Raw genomic sequence first — 20,425 nt, 5'->3', positions numbered from 1 at the left:
CTGGTTGGAATCTGCCTTCTCAGCAAGGTCTAAAAACATTGCTAGGAACACCCTCTTAGCATAACCGTTTGACCTGATTTCCCTTCATGTCGTAACTTTTAAACCTGTAAGAAATAAAAAGTTCTGGGGGTGCAGGCCTGCCGGCTTCCCCTCCACACACACTTGCCTTTGCCGGGAGGCGCTTTGAACCCTCCCTGGCATTGCCTTGGGGGTGCAATTCCCGTAATTAAATAGCAGGAAAGTGGCTGGATGGACACCGAGAACTCCGCCTGAGCAGAGGCCCGGACTGCAAGCCCCACCCGGTTGTCAGTGCTTCCCAATGTCCTGTAGCTCTAAATCTAGGGCGTGAAGAGCAGTGTCAAAATCGACAGCGTGAGGTAAGGACAGGAGGGCAGCCCAGGCTCTGCTTCCCCCCCCCCCCCCCCATCAGTCTCAGAAAAGTTGTGGCGGAGCAGGCCTCAAGCAGAAGATTTGGGCTGGGCCAGGCCGGGGAGTGGAGGGCACTGAGGGACCCAGTGACACACTCCTCCCCTGCCCCCTGCGCACTCAAGTTGCCCCCAAAGGCAAAGCGACAATAGCTGTGGTTTTAGGGCTACCAGACGTCAGAGGCAGGGAACTAGTGCTCATGTGGCTGCTTGGCTGTGGTGTTCTGGAGCTAGGCTGGCACCCTGCCTCGAGTTCCAGACCCCCCAGCTCTCCCTGCCGGCCTTTTTGGGGCCAGGGTAGTTCCACAGCCAAAGTAAGGCTAACCTAACACCAGACACAACTAATGTAGACTCCTCCTCTTTCTGTTGGGGTGGAGGGAATGTTAGAGAGACCAAAACGTCCCAGCCTGGATGTCTGGGGGATCTCCTTGGTTCCCGCCTCAGGCACTCTGGAGGAAGATGCTGAGAGGCCCAAATCAAGATCCAGCTCCTGGAGTTGCCTATTTTAGGGGAGTGGAAATGGGGAGCAGTAGATTGACTTACGTTAAATTTCTATGCTCCCAGCTGGATCACTGCTAGAGCAAGAGTGACAGGTCATCATGAAAGCAAACTCTCTGGACCATGAAAACCCAGTGGTTGGTTCCTGAGACTTTTGTCCCTTTGCATATGAGCTAAGATGTCTTCAAGGCAGGAAATGGGGACACAAGGTACAGGAACCCACACCTGGGAAATGGAAAGGCAGGCCCTTGGATGCCACGGCCATAAAGCGGGGAGGGGGAAATCAGTGGGCTTCACCCAGCCTCCCCAAAGGGGGTTTAATCCTGTCTACTCCTGGGTCTTCTTGGGGTTCCCATTTGGTCCCTTGGAATGACGGGTCATAAGTGAACCATTCACTTTTGCAGGAGTCTTTTAACTACTAAACACAGAATTACAAACCCTCTATTCCAACGGCATCCAAATAGACAAGAATATTGGACAAAATGTGGGGCTGCAGGCTCTTCTTTGGGACCAGCAATTTGGGTGTCCTTAAGTTATTTGTGCTTAAGACAGTAATATTTTAAATTCATTGTAGGGATTTAGGGTTGTAGGAACTCTCTCTGCTGTTAACCGCGGAGTGGACAGTGTGCATTCATGAGCACCTTTATTCAGCCCGTTTCTGAGAAATATTTATCTCATGCAAAGGAAGTGCTTGTTGCAAATTTGTCTCTTTCCTCAGATTGCAATTTTTCAACACATGGAAATTACAACTTGACTCCCAGCAGCCCCAATAAAAAATGGTCTCAGTTCCTTTCGCCATTGCCCCACACCCCTGATTCCCCATTCCAGGATCACTGTTCGATTCCACATCCCCCCCCCCCCCGCTGAAGCCCGTGGGGGTGGAGAGCGGGGAGCAAGGAAGACCGTCGGGGACCTCATCCCCCAAACATGTGCATTTTCCGAAGCTGCTGATTGGGACACATTGTCTCCAGACGTTACGAAGCTGGTGTGAGGGCTTCTGCGTTTTCTTTGGTATTCGCTGAAAACAGATTAACCGAGACCCTGCTCGTCCCCCAGCGAGGAGCCACACAGACACGCGCGCGCGCACACACGCACACACACACACTTCCCTCATCCCTACATTTTTTTTTCTCCCTCTTTTTTTTTTTTTTTTTTTTTTTTAAGCAATGCTTTGTTGTGTTAAAACTAGTTGGACGAGTTAGGGTGTTGCTGCTGCTCCCGAGGCCCTGGCCAATGGAACCCGATCCACCCCGCTGTGCGTAAGCGCGCAATTAAGGATTTAACCAAGGCTGTGCTGCGCCTCAGTCAGCAGTCAGCCCGCCGGAGACCGAGCCTCCGCGCCGCCCCGCCGCCTCCTCGCCGCCTCCTCTCCTCCTCCCGCTCCCCCCGCGCTCCCACGGCCATGTCTGCTTAGACAGAGCCGCTCCACAGCCACCCGGGCAGCGCCGCCACAGCAGCGAGGACCGCCGCCGCCGCCGCCCGGGAGCGATGACAGGGGTGTTTGACAGAAGGGTCCCCAGCATCCGATCCGGCGACTTCCAAGCTCCGTTCCAGACGTCCGCAGCCATGCACCACCCGTCTCAGGAATCGCCGACTCTGCCCGAGTCGTCGGCCACAGATTCCGACTACTACAGCCCCACGGGGGCGGCCCCGCACGGCTACTGCTCTCCTACCTCGGCTTCCTACGGCAAAGCGCTCAACCCCTACCAGTACCAGTACCACGGCGCGGGCGGCGCCGCCGGCTACCCCGCCAAAGCCTACGCCGACTACAGCTACGCCAGCCCCTACCACCAGTACGGGGGCGCCTACAACCGCGTCCCGAGCGCCACCAGCCAGCCAGGTACGCGGGCGGGGGCCAGGTGGGGGGGGGCAGGGCTCCGGGGGGCGAGGCGGGTGGGAGATTGGGGCCCCGCCATCCACCGCAGCGGGGGTGCCTCTGGCAGAAGGGAGTGGGGTCCTGCACCCTACAACCGAGGAGAGGTTCCCAGGCCGGCGCTTTGGGGATTCTCAGTAGGAGAAGCCTGCGGGTGCTGGGACCCGCGTCTCTCCGCTCCTGCACCTTGGCGCGGGGGGCGGGGGTGGGGGAATCTGTCGCCGGATTCCCGACGTGCCGGGTCAGGAAGCCAGCTAGGCTGGAAAGAGGGTAGGGGTGGAGAGAAGAAAGAATCTAGCAGCCCTAGTAGCGTTTGCGTAATAAAGGGGAGGTTAGCTGTTGGAATCTTCGGTGAGCGCGCTCGGTCGGTGCGAGTGGGAGTGGAAGCCTGCCGGCCTCGGAGGCTCGGTCGGGATCAGCCTGAAAGCAGCCGGGAGCCAGCGTCGCGTTGGAGCCCAGGCGCTCCGGGGGGGGGGGGGGGGGGGGCTGTCTGAGAAACAGGGCGAGGGGAGCCTTGCCGTTTATCCAGGGCAACGCCAAAAAACAAAAAGCCATTGAAACGTGGAGGAGGGTGGCTGAGGCGTCGCGTTAGTGGAGCAATTTTGTTTTTTTTTCTTTCTCCATGGGTGCCTAAAATGTATCTTCGGCCTCACCGCTTCCTTTTTCAACGGCCTTGAAACTTAGAGAATTTAAGAGGGTTACTGAGCTTGGGCGGCCAGAGAGAGGCATGAGGTCTCCGTGGAGAGGTTTTGCTGGTCAGGTTTGATCTCTTCCCGCCAGCACATTAATAATCCTGCTAATATTAGCATCTCCTACTCTGGCAGAATCCAGACCACAGCCCTCTTCCTCCATCCACCCTTCCTCCCCCAGGAGCTCGCCACACACACACACACACACACACACACGCACACACACCCCGGAGAGGCTCTCCGCCCCTTCCAGAGATGGGCACTTCTGATAAGGTGGGAAAGGGGACGTGTGGCTCCAGGGCACCTTTGTAAAAACACGCGGACATAAAGTCTATTTCCCGTCTATACTCGGGATTTTTAGAAATTCGTCCTGACCTGCGGCCCCTTTCCTACGAAACCCCCCCCCCCCCCCCCACACACACACCGATTCCTTTTCAATGTGTGACTCCTGTTAAACTTTAAAAGAGAGCCCGGGGGTGGGATGTCTTCGTTCCTTTCAGTGTCTCTGTATTTCCTGCATAAGTGAAAGATTTTTTTTTTCCCTCTTGGCCAAGAACTTATTAAGTCTATTTGTAAAAGAAACCAGACACATCTGTGTCCTCACAGATCTGCAGGGAGATTATGGGGGCTGCATAATCGGCCCTCTGTCTGCGGCGGCCCGGCCCGCTTGCTGCTGAATTGAAGGAGCCTAGTTTGCTTGTGGGTCTTTGAACTTTGGAGACCTCGGTTAGCGTCTTCTCTGCCCATGGGTCTGGCCTCTGCGGGCTCCCGAACAGACGCTGACAGAAAGGGGGGGGGGGGGGTCCCGGCCCTTGAAGCTGGCCAGGGAGGGGCTGTTCATGATCGCCCCAGAAACGCGCAGGAGCCCAGGGTGGGCGTCAAAACAAGCCCGGGTGAAAGCAGAAGCCGCTACGAGGGCGAGATGCCGGGCGCGGAGAAGGGAGCTGTGCTGTCCAACGCGCTTCACACAAGCCCTGGAGAACCTGAATTAACAGAGCAGGGAATGACTCTGAGGCTGAAGGCCTGGCCTGTCCATGACTGGGGGAGGGGCACATTCTCTGGGTCTTGGGAAGAAAGGTGGTGATATCGGGGCAACAGAGCGAAGGCCGCCTGGTAAGAAACTCCAAGACTGTGCTTGAGGGTTCTGCAAAAGCGCCATTGTCTAACCGGTTCTGTTTTGGTTATTTAGAGAAAGAAGTGGCCGAGCCCGAGGTGAGGATGGTGAATGGCAAACCAAAGAAAGTTCGTAAACCCAGGACTATTTATTCCAGCTTTCAGCTGGCCGCGTTACAGAGAAGGTTTCAGAAGACTCAGTACCTCGCCCTGCCGGAGCGCGCCGAGCTGGCCGCCTCGCTGGGACTGACGCAAACCCAGGTAACCTCGGGCCGCGGGGCCAGAGCCCCGCCTCGGCTGCGTGCCTGGCGGGGCCTCGCGGCTCGGCCCCCGCGGGCTGCAGCCGGGGGGATAGCATCTGCGGGAAACCCAGACAGACAACCACCTCGCGCCCTTCCCTGCATAAGTCAGACCGAGCGTCGCCGCCATGCGACGGTGGGGACGGGATGCAGATGTCGCTCATCCCGAGGAGTCCCCGCTGCGGGCCTCCGGGGGCGAGGGGCCAACTTCTAAGCTGGGAAAGAAGGGGAGGGCTACCCCTAGGATGCTCTGGCAGCCTGGAGAAGTTGTCTAGTGTCTGCACGACGCAGCGCCTCCAGGCCGGCAGGGCCCGTCGGCCTCGCGGTGGTCGCGGGCCGAGCAAAGCCTCGCGCGGGAAAAGCTGAGGGGGTCGCTCCCTGCTGCCGCGGAGGGTTGGGCCGCAGCAGCCCGAGGGGCGCGGGGCGGGGGCGCTGTGGAACCGGGAGATTTTCCCTGGAGGGTCCCATTCCCTTCACTCCCACTCCAACCCCTATAAGAATAAAGAATGTTGGAGTCGCCGCCCAGAGCTGCAGGCGGATTCTGACCTTTCTCGGAGCTGAGGAGGGGGTGAAAGGAGTGGCGCGGGGGTGGGGGGATCAATGCTCTACCTGCAGGAACTCGCGCCCGGGTCGCCTGCTCCACCGCCCTTGCGCGCGGGGCTCGGCCGTTGTTTTGTAGATTCTGGCGGCTCCGCGTTGCGTGCGCGCTCCGTGGGCCGACACGTGCGCTCACGGCGTTTGGGACACTCGCCCCCGCCCTCCCCTGCCCCTTGCCTCCGGCCCAAACAAAAGACAACAGCCCTCGGGGTCGTGCCCTGGCGGCGGCCCCGGAGAGCAGACCCCGCCAGCGCGCCCTCGGAGGCCCGAGATCCGGCTGCGCCTCGGGCCCAGACCCTGAACTGCAGGCCTCGAGCTGCCGGGAGCCACCCGGGACGGCCGCGGGGGGCCGAAGATGCCTCAGAGTGTTCCGTAACCTGTGCCTTTGTTCCCCCACCCAGGTGAAAATCTGGTTTCAGAACAAAAGATCCAAGATCAAGAAGATCATGAAAAACGGGGAGATGCCCCCAGAGCACAGCCCCAGCTCCAGCGACCCCATGGCGTGTAATTCGCCGCAATCTCCCGCGGTGTGGGAGCCCCAGGGCTCGTCCCGCTCGCTCAGCCACCACCCTCACGCCCACCCTCCGACCTCCAACCAGTCCCCCGCGTCCAGCTACCTGGAGAACTCGGCTTCCTGGTACCCGAGCGCAGCCAGCTCCATCAATTCCCACCTGCCGCCGCCCGGCTCCTTACAGCACCCGCTGGCGCTGGCCTCCGGGACACTCTATTAGACCAGCCGCTTTCTCTTGCTCTCTTTTTTGGGACTACTGTGTTTTGCTGTTTTAGAAAATCATAAAGAAAGGAGTTCATATGGGGAAGTTTGGAAAACGGAAACAAAAAAGATTCATGTGTAAAGCTTTTATTTTGCATGTAAGTTATTGCATTTCAAAGGACCCTGCCCCCCCCTTTTTTTACAGACACTTTTTTTTTTTTTTTTTTTTTGCGCAACTGTGGACACTATCAATGGTGCCTTGAAATCTATGACCTCAACTTTTCAAAAGACTTTTTTCAATGTTGTTTTAACCATGTAAATAAGTGTAGATAGAGGAGTTAAACTGTATATTCTGGATAAATAAAATTATTTCGACCATGAAAGCAAAATGTTTCTAAAAAAAAATACTTCTTTGCCCCCTCCCCCCAGTAATGGGCTAGTGACGCTTTATGCAGGCAATTAAAGAGAGACAATGTCTGCAGAGATCCAATAAAGCAAAAAGGAAAACAGAAATTGAGAGTTGCTTGGATGCAGGACTTTACATGTTATATGTTGGATGCTGCTTTATATGTCAATATGCATATGTGGCCTGTTTATGGTACTGCCCTATAATATATATTTAGGTGTTTTGGGTTTGTTTGTTTGTTTCCTAACCACAAAAACGTTTAGATAATTTTAAGTTTAACCCCAAATTGTTTCAGGTAGAAAGTAATGCTGGAATCTAAAAGGGCCCTCCAACCCCTTGTGTAAGTAAGAAAGGAGCAGAAATCCCTCAATAACCACTCTGAATTCTAAGCTCAACGCAATTATGGTGGAGAGCTGCCCCCCACCCCCTCAGCCTCTGTGTATTGCCAGAGCAATTAGACAAATTACAGTCCCTTCAAAGGGAGCTTCCAGAGATGAGAAAATGAAAAAAAAGGGGGGGGGGAATTTCCCCTCTTATTACATTTTTTAAAAAATCTGAAATGTTTGTAGCATGGCAAATAGTAGTGCCTTGGGCTCCTTGGTGCATGATTATAAATTTATCTGAGCTCTTTCAGAGAGAGGGAAGGATCACAGGATTAGAAAACAATGATGGGCCTGAATCGGCAGGCCAAGCAGGCATGTGGGGGACATTATTCTTCTGCCAAGAGAGGGGATTGTGGGGTGGAGGAGAGGCGTGAAAGCACTGTGGCCCCGTGTTGATTTCATTTCGTGTGAGATAATACACTAAATATAAATCTTTTTCTTTCCATTCTCTTTACCGCTCTCTGGTTTTTTCAGGAAGCAGCTCCTTCTGCTTTGCTTTTACATAAAACAGTGGCAAAGCAGGTTCCAAACCATGGGAAATTGAATCTGTTTGCAGGGATTTCTCCTTTGTGAAGCCTTCTTTGGGGCAGAGAGGAAGGACTTGCTGCAACCTTGGCCTGTGTCAGGTCCTCCTCCCCACACCACTGCCCATAGACATCAGTGGTGTGGCCAGAGCTTCAGCCCAGGCGGTCAGCTGTGCTCTGGGCCTGGGTTGTAGGCGTCTTTTTGACTGTCATTTAGTCTTCTGCTCCTTTGGGATACCAAGGGAAATCATATGTTGGAAATTACAAGACGCAGGAGATATATTTTACAGCTAGGAAGTCGGCAGCAATAAATGTGACAAAAGAGTCTTCTTAAGGGGGGGAGAGGGTTGGAGATTAGAACATAAAAATTACATCCTGTCATCTGAGGATTTCTGAGAAGGTTCTTCCAGGGTTAGGAGGAGAGACCTGAAAAGGCACGCCGTGTGCCCCGCGGGGAAGTTGCGTGTTCCTTCTCTCTCTCTCTCTGATTCTGTCTCTCCCTTCCTTTTCTCTCCCTCTCCTTCCCCCATCTCCTCGATTCCTTTCTTTTCTTCCCCTTTCCTTTCCAGCCTTCCAGTTTGGACCGGCTTTGGCCTTAGAGGGATTCAGAATTTTGGCCGATCTTTAGGCAACACCCTGCCTGGTCCCTAAGGCACCTCGCCTACCGCGGCCAGGGCTGTGGACCCCTCCTTCTCTTTCACCCCTAAAGCCTGAGCGGCCCCTTCTCTTATCAGAGATGTCCCCCCTCTTCATTTCCCTCCAGCTCCCCTTTCTCAGAAGTTCTGGACAGCGTCGCGCCGCGGGGTGAAGCCATTTGAAGCCCCACTCTGTTTTCTGCGCTGGCAGAGAACAGTAGGATGAGGGGAACGCGTGAAGGGATCTAGTTCCTGCTTTTCTTTCTTTGCTTGTAAGGATTTCGGGAGTTTCCATTACACCGAAAGCCAGGGTTTTCTATCTAGGGAATTCGGCTGGGAGAAACCCCGCGCCCGCGGTTTGCCAGAGTCAGCTTCCCCCTGCGCGGGCGCCTCTCTCCGCCCCGGTGAGTGTTTGGAAAAGCTGGAGGGGGCGCGCCCACCGCACATCTCAAACACGTCCTACCCACCGGCTGCCCGAGAGTGGCAAGAGTGTGCTTGCAACACGCTCTCTCCCTTTCTGCACATAGAGAGGGCAGATAATTTTCCAGCCCTACGGTCATCTCCCCACCTCCATTCCCACCTTTGGAAAGGGGATCCCCCCATTCACTATCACCCTGCCTGAATCACCGGCGCGGTCAAGCTGAGGGAAGAGCGAGCTTGGATTCTTCCTGGGAAAAGAGAGGAAAAATCTTCTTTAACGACCCCCCCTCCCCCCCCTTGCTTGCTGTTAAGGACACGAAGGCCTGGTCTCGACGCCGACAGGCAGAACGCAGCGCGCAGGCTTGGTTTCCGTCCCTTGTGCTAACCTCACTTCTTCCACTCGCAATGGCCTCTTCTCTCGAGCGTTTTTTTTGTGTGTGTGTGTGTGTGTGTGTGTGTGTGTGTTTTTTAACTTGGTCTGGGAGCCGTGGACAAAAATATTCTGCCAAACCAGTCTGCAGCGGGTTTTCCCTGGCACCATGGGGATTCTCCCGGGGGAATTTAACTCCCTGCAGCCCTGCGCCCAAGGATGTAAAAATAACAGATCCTCAGCAAAGTCTAAAAATATCTGTGTGGTGTTCCTCTCCCATATACTCCCTCCCACCCTCCCTCTTTCCCTCCATTGTTTGTCCCTATATCTAATATAAACGTGTATCACTCCCCAGCCCGACCCCACTTTCCCGGACCTCAGCCTGCCTCTTCCCGTCCCCACTTGCCTAGCTTGTAGCCTAGTGCGCCCAAGATGTCAAGCCCACTCCAAGAGTTCATATTCTTTTCCGTGGGCCTTTTCACACCCCCTCACACCCCCAACCCCCTACCCCCATCTCCAGCCGCCCCCCCGCCCCCAAAAAAGCCCAAGAGGTTCAGAATATGCTGGCCCTCCTGGGCCCTCCTGAAAAAGATCAGATAAATTAGCCTTTGTTTGAAGCTCGTGTTGGGCTAGGCAGATTTCTGCCCTCCCCCCCCCCCCCCCTTTTTCCTGGCGGCCACCTCCTTGTGGAACAGGGGACGGCCTGGGCAGCCGAGAGAAGCCGCATTCCTGTGGGTGCCAGGCGGCTCCAGTACTGAGCCACAGGGCCTGAGACACACACAGAGGAACCCGCAGACCTCGATGCCCTTGATCTCGCTCGCTCTCTCCCCCTCTCTTTGGGTCACCCACCCGGGAGCCTTTCCACCCACACTCGGATCCACCCAGGGCTCGGGCTCGGACAGGAGCGTGCTGACCCACACACCAACCCACGCACACACCCTCTCCTGGTGACACAGGCCAGGCCAGGATCTCCCCGCCTATACCAATCTTCTCTTTCCCGCCCCTGATCCCACAATCCCAGACGCGCCGGCTGGCCTCCTTTGGCTCCTTTGATCCCACCGGACGCCCCACGGCTCGCGGCGTCCTGGCCGCGCCGTCCTGGGAGTTGCCCACAGAGCGCCAAGGGCAGGCAATGCTTGCCTCCTCCCGGTGCGCCCTACAACTCACTCTGGCCTTGACACCACTAGGTTTCCTGAGCTCCCCAGCCCGAAGCGCAAGGAATGCCTCCTGGAACCCTGCCCCCTGCCTCCCCCCCTCCCCCCGACCCAGCGCTTCCTTTTATTCTAGGAGAGGGAACTTTTAGGGCTACCCAACCACCACCACCCTGCCGGCCCCATCCCCGCAACCCCTTGGATCGCGCACCTCCCACTGGCCACTGGGATCTCGCCAACCCCGAACTCTCCAGCCCTCCCCCAGGCACGCCCTGAGGACAGACGCCCTCCGCACCTCTGGGAAGCGCGCCACGCCGGCGGACCCGCCTGCGGTCACCCCACTCCTCCACCCTTAAGCACCCCCTCCCACGGCGGCTGGGTGGAGGCTCCCGCCTCCCGGGAGCTTGGGGAGGGGGCGCTGCGGCTTGCTCCCGCCCTGCGCTCGGGTTCCCAGGTTGCTGGCGGTCTTTGCACACTGTACCAGGTTTTTTCAGAGTCGAAGCGAACTCAGGGCCTCCAAAACAGTCCAAATAGCAGTGACACACAGGGGATTGGCTAAATATTTTTCTACGCAGCCCTACCCCCCCCCCCAAGCCCCATCCGCGTTTTCTTTTGCATCTGACAAACTTTAGGTTCCCGGGTGGCACAGGAGGGGCTGGGGTGGGGGGCGGGGGGAGCCTTCCCTTTCAAGCACTTAGGGTTGCCGGCTGTAATGTAATAACCTGTTTTATGGGTCGAGCTCTAACCGTGAAGATAGGAACCGGGGGAATTTACATGAATCTCTCTCTAAAGGAGACGGGAGTCCTGTTTTGCAGCAATTAAATGTTTCTGCTCTTTTGTTCGCTGGGACTTCATATTACTTCTGATTTATGGGGATCCGAAGGAGTCTCTTTGCCAAAAGCGCATGTATTATTGAGTCTGTTCCACATCCTAAACCAAGATTTATATAAAACCGTGAAATACCACACATTACGACCTTTCGCCACAGGAAGGAAAAAATGGCTCATAACATCATTCTACACACACGCACACACACACTCCAAGTTCAGTAATGATTCTCTGTCAAATCTCCACTATACACAGTTTAGTGTATTTTCTTAAGTCGGTGGGGGTGAAGGGCGGTAAGCAGTTCACAAACTATGATTTATTTTAAAGCATCTTTTCTTACAAAGGTGAGAAGACAGAAATCTGCCAATGGAAGCTTATTGTCATCCAAAGACAATTTCCGCCACTTGCCATTTGCAAGGTGGAAGAAGAGGGGAGGGAGAAGAGGCAGGCTATGGACTCAACTTTCATCTATGATCAGGGGTCACTACACAGGGGACATTTCATTATTGCCCTTAAATTCACAGAGTCTAGGAAGCCTGCTTGCCACCCTGTGGGATGGCCCTGGCTGGGCAGTCCCCAGGTCTGCGAGGTGATGGGGGGAGGAAGAATCATTACACAGTGTCCTAGAGGCTGGAAAAGATGCTCAGGAAATTCTCTGTGCTCATGGTGGGAAAATTGAGCTCCTGGGGATATCAGGGCTTTAGGTATCCCTAACCAAGGTGTCCCCACTAGAAGCCAGAACTAGACTCCAGAAGTCTCAGCCAGGGCAGGGTTCATCCTGCTGGAGGCAATAGCTGGAACCTGTCCTTCACTTTCACTCTGGGACCAGCACAGTGCCCCAGCCTCTCTCCAGACTCTCTTGGTCTAACTCTCCTACTCTCTTTCTCTTTGGTCCTTCCATTTTGTAAGGAGATTCACCTTGGGGTTTTATAACCATATCTGGGGGCAAGGACAGTCCTTTACCAAAATTACTGGACTTCTGGAATCCAGAAAGAAACACATTAGTGACTTGTAGCAAACGAAGCAGCTAGACTGGTTTATATGGGGGGGGGGTGTTAATTAATAAAGTTAATGATAGGTTTAAATCCAGTAGCCAGCCAAGCAGAGTGGAGACAGCTTCCCAGCCCAGCTTTATTTAATTAGCAGCAATTAATATATTTTCTGCTAATATCCTTTAGGACTCTCAGTGACTTGTTCCCTGTGAAAGAGAATGAAAAAGGAGCTTAGCAACACTTACATGCACCCAGGGCATTTTGCGCTAATGACAAGAGAGATTGCAAATTCATTTAAGAAAATGTTCATAAACAAGTGACAGGTACACGGAGGCTGCCACGGTGGAAACAATGGGGAAACTGACAAGTGTTCTTTGCTTGGGGGAGGGGCACTTTTCTTTTCAACAAGGAAATGCTTTCGAGGGGGTGGGGGAAAGACAAAGGTTTAGAAGAGAGAAAGAAAGAAATTACTGCAGACTCCAGGCCACAGCAGATGCAGCAGCTCTTGCAAACACATCAGCCCTACATACATTGAAGATTTGGACACATAATGCGTCAGACCACTGATTTGCTATTTTCTTAATTCCCGCTCTTCTTTTTCCATATGAATCAAACAGTCTTTTGTCCTTCAGGGTTTGATTTGATCGCTACTGTTCACATTTCACTTTTGTATTTTCCTCTTCCTATACCATTACTCATTGAGTGCCCTGTGAAATTACCATCGTACATTTTCAACTCAGCAACCCATTTGCAGTGCAAAAATAGGGTCTAAATAATGGCTGAATTAGCCCTACTGGACAGTTTCAGATGTAACACTCTGTAATAATTATATTGCAGGCTGGATTAGGATGCTATTATCATAATCTGGACGTTTACAATTATCTGTAATTTGCAAAGATGCGCCAGGTCTTGATTACAGCAGTTTTTTTTTCTTTCTTTCTTTTTTTTTTTTTTTTTTGTATCACGCTAACCATCACTAAACAGTGACAGTAATAACAGCTAATTTTGCTGGCAATATAAGAGGTGCTGGGGTGTGCAAACAATTTCACACCTGGATGTGCTCACTCAACCAAGAATATAGAGAAAGAGCTTCTGCCCTGAGACTCAGAAAAATATTCTCCTCTGCTTCTGTTCAGTATAGATTTCTAGACCTGATCATTGCTTAAGAGATATTCACTGGGGGTAAGTTTTTATTTCTTTCATCCTTCAAGGCACAGTTCATATTTATCTTCTCACACTTTCCAAGCTATATGCGTTGCTGTTGTAATTTCATTATAGACCGCAACTTTGCTTTACGGATTTTTCCGTTCTGATCTTTTATTCCCCTTTAACAGTCAAAGGGTTGTCGTTCTGGTGAGTCAAAGATTGGGGTGAGAATGGGATCCTTAACTCGATTTGTCTTTTTTGCTTTCTGTGCTGTTGATGATGTATTTGGTGCAGCTTGTGACCCGAGGCTGCAGGAAGGACCAGGTTTCTGTAAGGCGTGGAGGGAGAGTGCTGCAGATTCCAAGCTGCAATCTCCTTGCAAATCGTTACTGAAAGCGTCTAGGGCGAATCCACCGAGGTCTTTGTGTGGCGATGGTTTTAAGTTTGGGGGCCTGGAGAGAGCAAATGGAGCTCGAGATAGTTGCTCCTTTACTATCACAGGTATGCGGACATTTGCAACGGCAGGTGTAGCCTTATCTCTAGACGGTATAGCCCCTTAAACATTCTCCACTTGGGAGAAAGTTTCTGGAATAACTGGCCTCTGAAACCCTTCAGGGCTGCTTTGCGGGGCCTTCGCCTGCAGTTGGGGGTGGGGTCGGGTGGGGGAAGGGGCGGGAAGGCTCCCGTCGAGCGGCTGCCCGCGGGCGCGAACGCTGCGACCTTGGGGTTGGAGGGGCATGATTGGCTGAGAGGCAAACCCGGGGTGCGGGGCCCAGGAACCAGTCTGATCGCCGAGCGCCCCGAGGAAGACTCCCGCAGGAAGCGGCGCAGTTCTATCTATAGATGACGCTGTTTCCTGACGGACCCGCTGGAAACAGCTAGAGGCGCTCGGGGCAGGAGCCTGAGCAATCCTTGGCTCCCTCGCCCCCGCGCAGAAAGGCCTTTCTCCGCCGCCGGCGGGAACCTTTGGACTAAATTGTGTCAAAAGATAATGAGATGCTTATTGGCGCCGGGGAGAAATGTCCCCCTTCAGCCTCACCGCCCGAAGCTATTGTTCCCTTTTTTTTTTTTTTACACGGGAGATATGGGCAGAATGAGGCTCTAGAACTCGAACTCGGGGGAAGTGGGAACGCGGGGAGGTGTCGTGGGCACCGTGACTGGGTGATGCCTTCTGCCCACGCCCCTCCTACCAATCACCCCCTCTCTCGGGAATCAGTTTACCGGGTCAATACATCCTAAAGAGAGAAAATATTAACCCTTGGGGTTCAGAGAACCCAGGAAGCCCAGTTTCCAAGGAGAGTTCTGGGGAGGGCCCCTTGGCAGAATTTAATTAAACTCATATTAAGAGATAAATTGACACAAGTGCATCGTGACAACACCTCTCATATGTTAAAATGCATTTGCTGGGTTTCAGAATTTCATGCACACAGTGGTTTGGCATGTGTCTGGTGGATTTTTTTTTTTTTTAAAGAAAAATTAGTGTTGGTTTCGATGTATGGTAGCTTTCTCTCTAAAGTAATTTGAATAATTCAGCAAAGCCCCACTACCAGCTGTACTTCTGCAGCCTCTTCCATTCTTTTCAGCATTATAATTTTGGTTAATTTTCAATTTTAGGTCCTACGTCTCTGCAATTTGTGTATGAATAACAGAATAATTTCCCTCTTTTGTTTCGCCTTTCCTGTTCCTGAATCTAAATAAAGATGGCTTTTTAGTATTAAAAGTGGAAGAAAATTACAGGTAATTATCTTTGACGGTAAAAACGCTGTAATCAGCGGGCTACATGAAAAATTACTCTAATTATGGCTGCATTTAAGAGAATGGAAAAAAACCTTCTTGTGGATAAAAACCTTAAATTGTCCCCAATGTCTGCTTCAAATTGGATGGCACTGCAGCTGGAGGCTTTGTTCAGAATTGATCCTGGGGAGCTACGAACCCAAAGTTTCACAGTAGGAAGGGGGAAAAAAGAAAAGAAAACATTTTTCCTAATGTAACAATGCGAATGCTAGAAAATGACAAGACTGATCGGTTTTAAACCATTCTGAAGACTGACTGAGCGTGGAAGTTGCTCAACAAAAAAAGGAACGGGTATATTGGTAAGTAGTCTTTGCTTTGTGTCTAATTATAGTGACTGTCCTTTTGCTCGACTGTATGTCGCTGTCATTATATGGAGCACTCTGAGTATCTCTATTGACTTCTGATAAATGGCTCAGTGGTTTCAAGGTTCATAATTTGAAGGATGCCCAGGTCTGTAGCCATTAATTCTCGCAGTATGGGGCTTCCTGCTTGTATGACGAAAGGACTTTTCATTTCCATTATTTCTAAGCTTTCCACAAGACCGGAGGAGATATTTCATCCAGGAGCATGCTTTTCCTACCTAGCTAGCTTGCAAAGGGTTGTAACATTAAATAGTCATAATTGTGTTTATTTTCTGTTCTTTTTTCTTACTCTTTCCTCTCTCTTTTTGTTGTTGTTGTTGTTGTTAAAAAATGCTTCCAAAGAAAGAGAAATACAGCTGTATTACTTTAGCTGAGAAAAGGGAAATGAGAACACTCGGTTTCAGCACTAGAAACTACTGGATGTCTAGAGGTTGTCAGGGGATAGATCATTCTTTTTTTAAAATAGAAGAAATTATAATAAAAATATAATAGATCAAGGAAGCTGAGAAAACATCCATGGTTAATATTAAAGTACTTAAGACAAAGGCTAGTGCTTCAAACTGACATCTTTGCAGGCACTTGATGTTTATAGGGGCTTCCCATATTAGGAAGTGGGAATTCTTTCAAGAATCACAGAAAATATACTGAGAGGGAGGGAGCAGGAGGTGATGCGATAGAGACACACGGAGAGAAATATACAGGACACTCCCAGCGTTTTGTGGCTTTTACTCCATATATGAAAGAAGACAAAAACATACAAAGTATATGTACAACTAAAATTCAACAATATATACAGAAATGTTTCTTGATATAAACGTCCCTATTAGCTTAGTGAATGCCACCAATTCACCTAGTAAAGGTATCAAAGCGATGGAACCATGATTTTGGTGGTTTCCTCTGTCTTTCCTGATTCCAGTTCAGGGTTTGGGGGTGGGGCGGGGAAAGAGTGGTTTGGTTTTGTTTTGAAACCATCATTCTCGCTCATTGCGTTTTGCTAAAACATGCAGCGTTCCCTTTGTGGCAACGTTCTACCCTTACAGCCGCTGTTCCCTTTTTCCTTTAGAGCACGGCTGTTGTGTGAGGGGTTTTTCTTTCCTTTCTGTTTCTTTTTCTTCTCCTTCTTGTCAGCCTGGGATGGGTAAATAAAAACGTAGGCGTCTGAAATGCTTCTGTTTCATCCTGTAACGTCTTAAGTTCATTAAACAAGTAAAAAACGCTGCCACGTTTGCGCAGATTCTTCTGGTGGGGTGTGTGTGTGTGTGTGGGGGGGGGATGCCTGTAAAAAAAGTTGTTTTGATGGATACTCCCAAAGAGAAGAAGAGGCTCAGAGCCTGGATCCCAAGGGGTAAGGGAAAATATACTTACAGTGAGGGGTTTCAGGGGCGCTGGCATAGTAACCAGCCTCTCCCTCTCCCTCCCTCCCTCCCTCTCTCTCTCCCTAAGATGCACAATCCATTACTGAGGCAGCTCCAGGAAAAAGGCGGATGGGGAACGAAGGGAAGGAAAAAAGGGAAAGGTGGGAGGAGGGAGGGAAAGAGAGGGAGAGGGGGAGAGAGCGCGCGCGCGATGGTCTCTCCAGACCTAAGAGTCCTCCCGAGCCTGCTCCTCCGGCTCGGCCTGGCAGCTGCAAGCAGGTCCCGCATCCTCCTGGCCTGGTTCCGACGTTTCCCTAGGGTGTCGATTGCCCTCGGACAACTCACATCATCTGTGGTCTCTGCATCGTGTCCTGGTGTGGCGAGGAGTACCAATGCGAATAGCCGGGCATGTAGCTGTTGGGGGGCATAGTGACGCCCTTGGCCGACGCGGAAACGTCCCACACCGGCGGCAGCGCGGGCGAGCGCGGCGACAGGGCCGCGGAGCCCGGGAGCGGGTCGCTCTCGTGCGGGTTACTGCCCTGCTTCAGCAGTTTCTTAAACTTAGAGCGTTTGTTCTGAAACCAGATCTTCACCTGGAACGAAAGGCAGCAGCGATCGTGAGGCTCGAAAACATCCACCCAGGGCCTCAAGTGGAGGCTTTGGGAGCAGTTATTTAAAATAATGAGCATAATGATAAAACCACCCCGCAAACACCAGGCCCTCGGGTCTCCACCTGCCTCCACCTCTTTCTGGCCGCCTCTCCCCCACTTCCCTACACCATCCATTTGCTAAGGTATCTTGTCTGGATACCTAAACTCTTTAGTTGGATGCAAACCTAGGTATAGAGCAATAGCCTAGGTTAGATTAACATAAGAAAGAGGGTGAATGAGACAGCTGGGTTCAAAGTCTAAAGAAGGGTTTTTAAACAGAATTTTTTGGATCAAAGTCAGCTGAATGCACTTTTTCTGATAGTTTTTTTTTTATTATTAATATTTACCAACCCATAAACCTGGCATTTCTATGCATGTACAGTGAGCAAATAACTATGAACAGATTAAAGCCTTACATTTATAACCAAATGCCTCGAATATCCCTATGCATATATTGCACATGCCACAAACTGTGCATGGGGCATCTTTCTCCTTACATAAATATATCCCCATAATCCTGCAGAGATTAGGGATTGTATCTCCCTCATTCCCCACTTTGTATGTTGCTTATGCAAACTGTGGTCGGCAATCATCGCATGATTGTTAGTGCAGTCACTTAAAGTCAAAGGGCCCCTGAAAATTAAATGAGAATCAGGAATCTGGGATGGGAGAATACCTAAGCTAACATACCAGGACTCCTTTATTTGAAGAAGGAAATTCTATGGTGCAGGTTCCTTTACTTTTAAAATTCCTTAGCCATAGGAATCTGCTTTTCCAAGAGGAATACAAGTTACGGAGTAGCAGGAATCCCTTCGTTTCAAGCCCCACATATTTCCAGTGGCAACATGGCAAGAGAAAGTAGGCTGAGTTGAAAAGAAGAGCTTAGGAGCATCTGTTGTTCTAAGGCACCACACGAGAGTCTCATAAAACCTGAAGTCCCCTTGCTGAAGATCACCCACCTCACATGAGGCCTACCACCTCATGCCGCTCAGTTAATCGACAAGGACAGAAACCACAGGTGATTGCAGCCTGGCTTTATGACCAGGGTCTTAATATACCTGCCTAAGCCCCTTTCTGTGAAGTCTGAAAGGCCCCATATGTCTTTCAAATTAGTAGGACAGCAGAACTTCACCAACTGTACTTAACTGAGGCTTCACCTGCTGTAATTTCGGGAGCATTTCTCTTTGATCTCCAACTCTGCCATTGCTCCCAAGTCCTGTGCTCTAGGGAGGTACCTCAGCCTTCACCAGCCAGTCACCCAGGATGATTTAACTATTGAGCTGAGGGCAATCTTCAGAAAAACTCACCTCACCCATCCCAGGATGAATAGTTGGCACCTTGGTCCCTCTACAAAATCCTATTGGAGCCTATGCCTATCTCCCCTCTTCATTTCACTTCATAATTCTTTCTATGTCAACAAGCTGAAATCCTTAAGTCCAAGGGCCCATAAAAGGATCCTTTAAAAAATATATGTGGGTCTTATTCTGCATCCTGGCCTGCACATCTTTTTTCTTTCTCTTTCATGTTGTTCTGTTTTGAAATAGGACTCGAATAAATGATGAGCTTGGTCACCAAAGGACACTAGACTGGGGTGGGGTCGTCGAGGGTTGGGGAGATGTGCAAATCCAATCCAGTATTCATTTATTCCAAACTGTGCTGTCCCGGGAAAGTTCGTAACTGGAGAAAAGCATTTGTCATTAATCTTCCATCCTTGGTTGACTAGGCCAAGAATTCCTCCTGATGTGCTCCCTGCCCGATCTGCAAACGGGGTCAGCATTTCAGGGATATTCGGGCTTCTCGGGAATTACCTGTGTTTGTGTCAGTCCTAAGGAAGCTGCCAGTTCAGCTCTCTCGGGAAGGGCCAGGTACTGAGTCTGCTGAAAGCGATGGTTTAAAGCCTGGAGCTGCAGGCTGGAGTAAATGGTCCGAGGCTTCCGAATCTTTTTCCCTTTTCCATTGAACCTGATTTCCCCGTTTTCAATCACTGTGGTTTTTTGTTGATCTGCAAGCAAAGGATACAGAGGAGCGGTCACCCGCGAGGCACCTTCTGCAGTCTCCCTGAGCATGGCCTGGCTTGCGCAGGTTCTCCCCAAAGACCAATAAGGGTTTTCCTCAAAGCGTCCCTACGCTACCCTGACCTCTCGGGTTCACGGTGCCCAGGTGCTCCCAGAGGCTGTAAAAGCTTTTCTGGTCCCTGACTCCGGCACTAACAACACGCGGTGGCTGCACCGAGGGAGCGCCCTCGGCCCTCGGGCAAACAGCCTCGCTTTGCCGCAGAAGCGGCGCCGGCCGCTCTCCGGGGCGCGCGGCGCGCGGCGCGCGGCGCCGCGGGGCGGCTGCTCTCTCCGCGGAGCCGGGCTCCTGTTTTGACTTTATAGTGCCTTAAACTGTGCTTGAGCCACCCTGGTGTTTACGCGGCCAGTTGACTTGATGTCACTAGTTCCAAGCCCGGTACAGCAAACCCCCTTGGCGTGTTTGAAATTATTCTGCTGAAAGGACCCAAACCCCCAAACAAAACACAACCAGACGCTCAGGCCAGCTCCGGAGCAAGCTGAACCTCACACCGCAACTTTGTCCCCCTCGGGTGCTGAGAACCATCCGCCCGAGGCCCTCTGCTTCGCCTCCACGAACAAAGGAGCAGCCAACAGTGATTCGAACACCCAGAGGGAGGGGGCCTGGTCAGGGGTGGGGGTGGGGGGACACCTCAAAGCCCGCCGGTAGAGCCCAACTGTCACCAGCTTAACTAGAGCCAGAGGCCATGCCACCTTCCCTCCGGGTGACCGAAGCGCACCGGGCGACCCATGCAAAGTAGGCCACTGGCTGCCCAGATCGGACTGGGAAGCAAAACACGCTCCCCAGATCCGGCGCAGAAATGTCCCCAGTCCCGCCAAACACGGGTCACAGCCCGGAGGCGAGGAGAGAGGCAAAGGGTGCAGAGACCCAGCGGGCTGGAGAGCGCAGGGAGGGCCAACTCTTAGAGCGAAGCCTGCGCCGCCGAGCAGGAGGCGCGGTCCCGGGGGCGCGCGGGAGACTGGGGAGCGAGGCGGGCCGCGCCACGGGGAAGCCGAGGGTCCACGGCGGCGCGAAGGGGCCCGGCTGGGCGAGGCCGGCAGGCAGGCGCCAGGCGAGCGGGCGCGCACGAGGCCCGGCCGGGGGCGCGCCGGGCCGCCTGGGGGAGGGGGCCGGCGGAGGCTCAGGCGTTG

General features: G+C 52.3%; 2 protein-coding genes across 2 annotated transcripts in view; one reads left to right on the top strand and one right to left on the bottom strand.

The window, feature by feature from the left end:
- Positions 1-2,077: 2,077 nt before the first annotated feature.
- Positions 2,078-6,425, top strand: DLX5 (distal-less homeobox 5). Its single transcript, XM_087821413.1, has 3 exons — positions 2,078-2,763; positions 4,675-4,859; positions 5,896-6,425. Exons 1-3 carry the CDS (start codon positions 2,412-2,414, stop codon positions 6,223-6,225), a joined length of 867 nt encoding a protein of 288 aa, XP_087677539.1. The 5' UTR covers positions 2,078-2,411; the 3' UTR covers positions 6,226-6,425.
- Positions 6,426-15,928: 9,503 nt separating this feature from the next.
- DLX6 (distal-less homeobox 6) overlaps positions 15,929-20,425 on the bottom strand; it is a 5,113-nt gene continuing 616 nt past the window's right edge. Inside the window, exons 2-3 of the mRNA XM_016218915.2 lie at positions 19,031-19,224; positions 15,929-17,165 (exon numbers count right to left, since the gene is read on the bottom strand). Coding sequence (XP_016074401.2) covers positions 16,914-17,165; positions 19,031-19,224 — 446 coding nt within the window. The 3' untranslated portion in view covers positions 15,929-16,913. The remainder of the gene's footprint in view (positions 17,166-19,030; positions 19,225-20,425) is intronic.

The sequence above is a fragment of the Miniopterus natalensis genome, chromosome 10 (genome assembly GCF_054644295.1).
Source record: "Miniopterus natalensis isolate mMinNat1 chromosome 10, mMinNat1.hap1, whole genome shotgun sequence".
NCBI lineage: Eukaryota > Metazoa > Chordata > Mammalia > Chiroptera > Miniopteridae > Miniopterus > Miniopterus natalensis.
The sequence above is the reverse complement of the archived record's forward strand: the minus strand, read 5'-3'. Positions and strand labels throughout refer to the sequence as shown.

What these genes read in the sequence shown, in the direction of transcription:
- DLX5 (XM_087821413.1), top strand. Translation starts at nt 2,412, where the DNA reads ATGACAGGGGTGTTTGACAGAAGGGTCCCCAGCATCCGATCCGGCGAC. An exon ending in GAGCGCCACCAGCCAGCCAG is followed by an intron (nt 2,764 to 4,674) that starts GTACGCGGGCGG and finishes TTGGTTATTTAG; the next exon opens with AGAAAGAAGTGGCCGAGCCC. An exon ending in TGGGACTGACGCAAACCCAG is followed by an intron (nt 4,860 to 5,895) that starts GTAACCTCGGGC and finishes TCCCCCACCCAG; the next exon opens with GTGAAAATCTGGTTTCAGAA.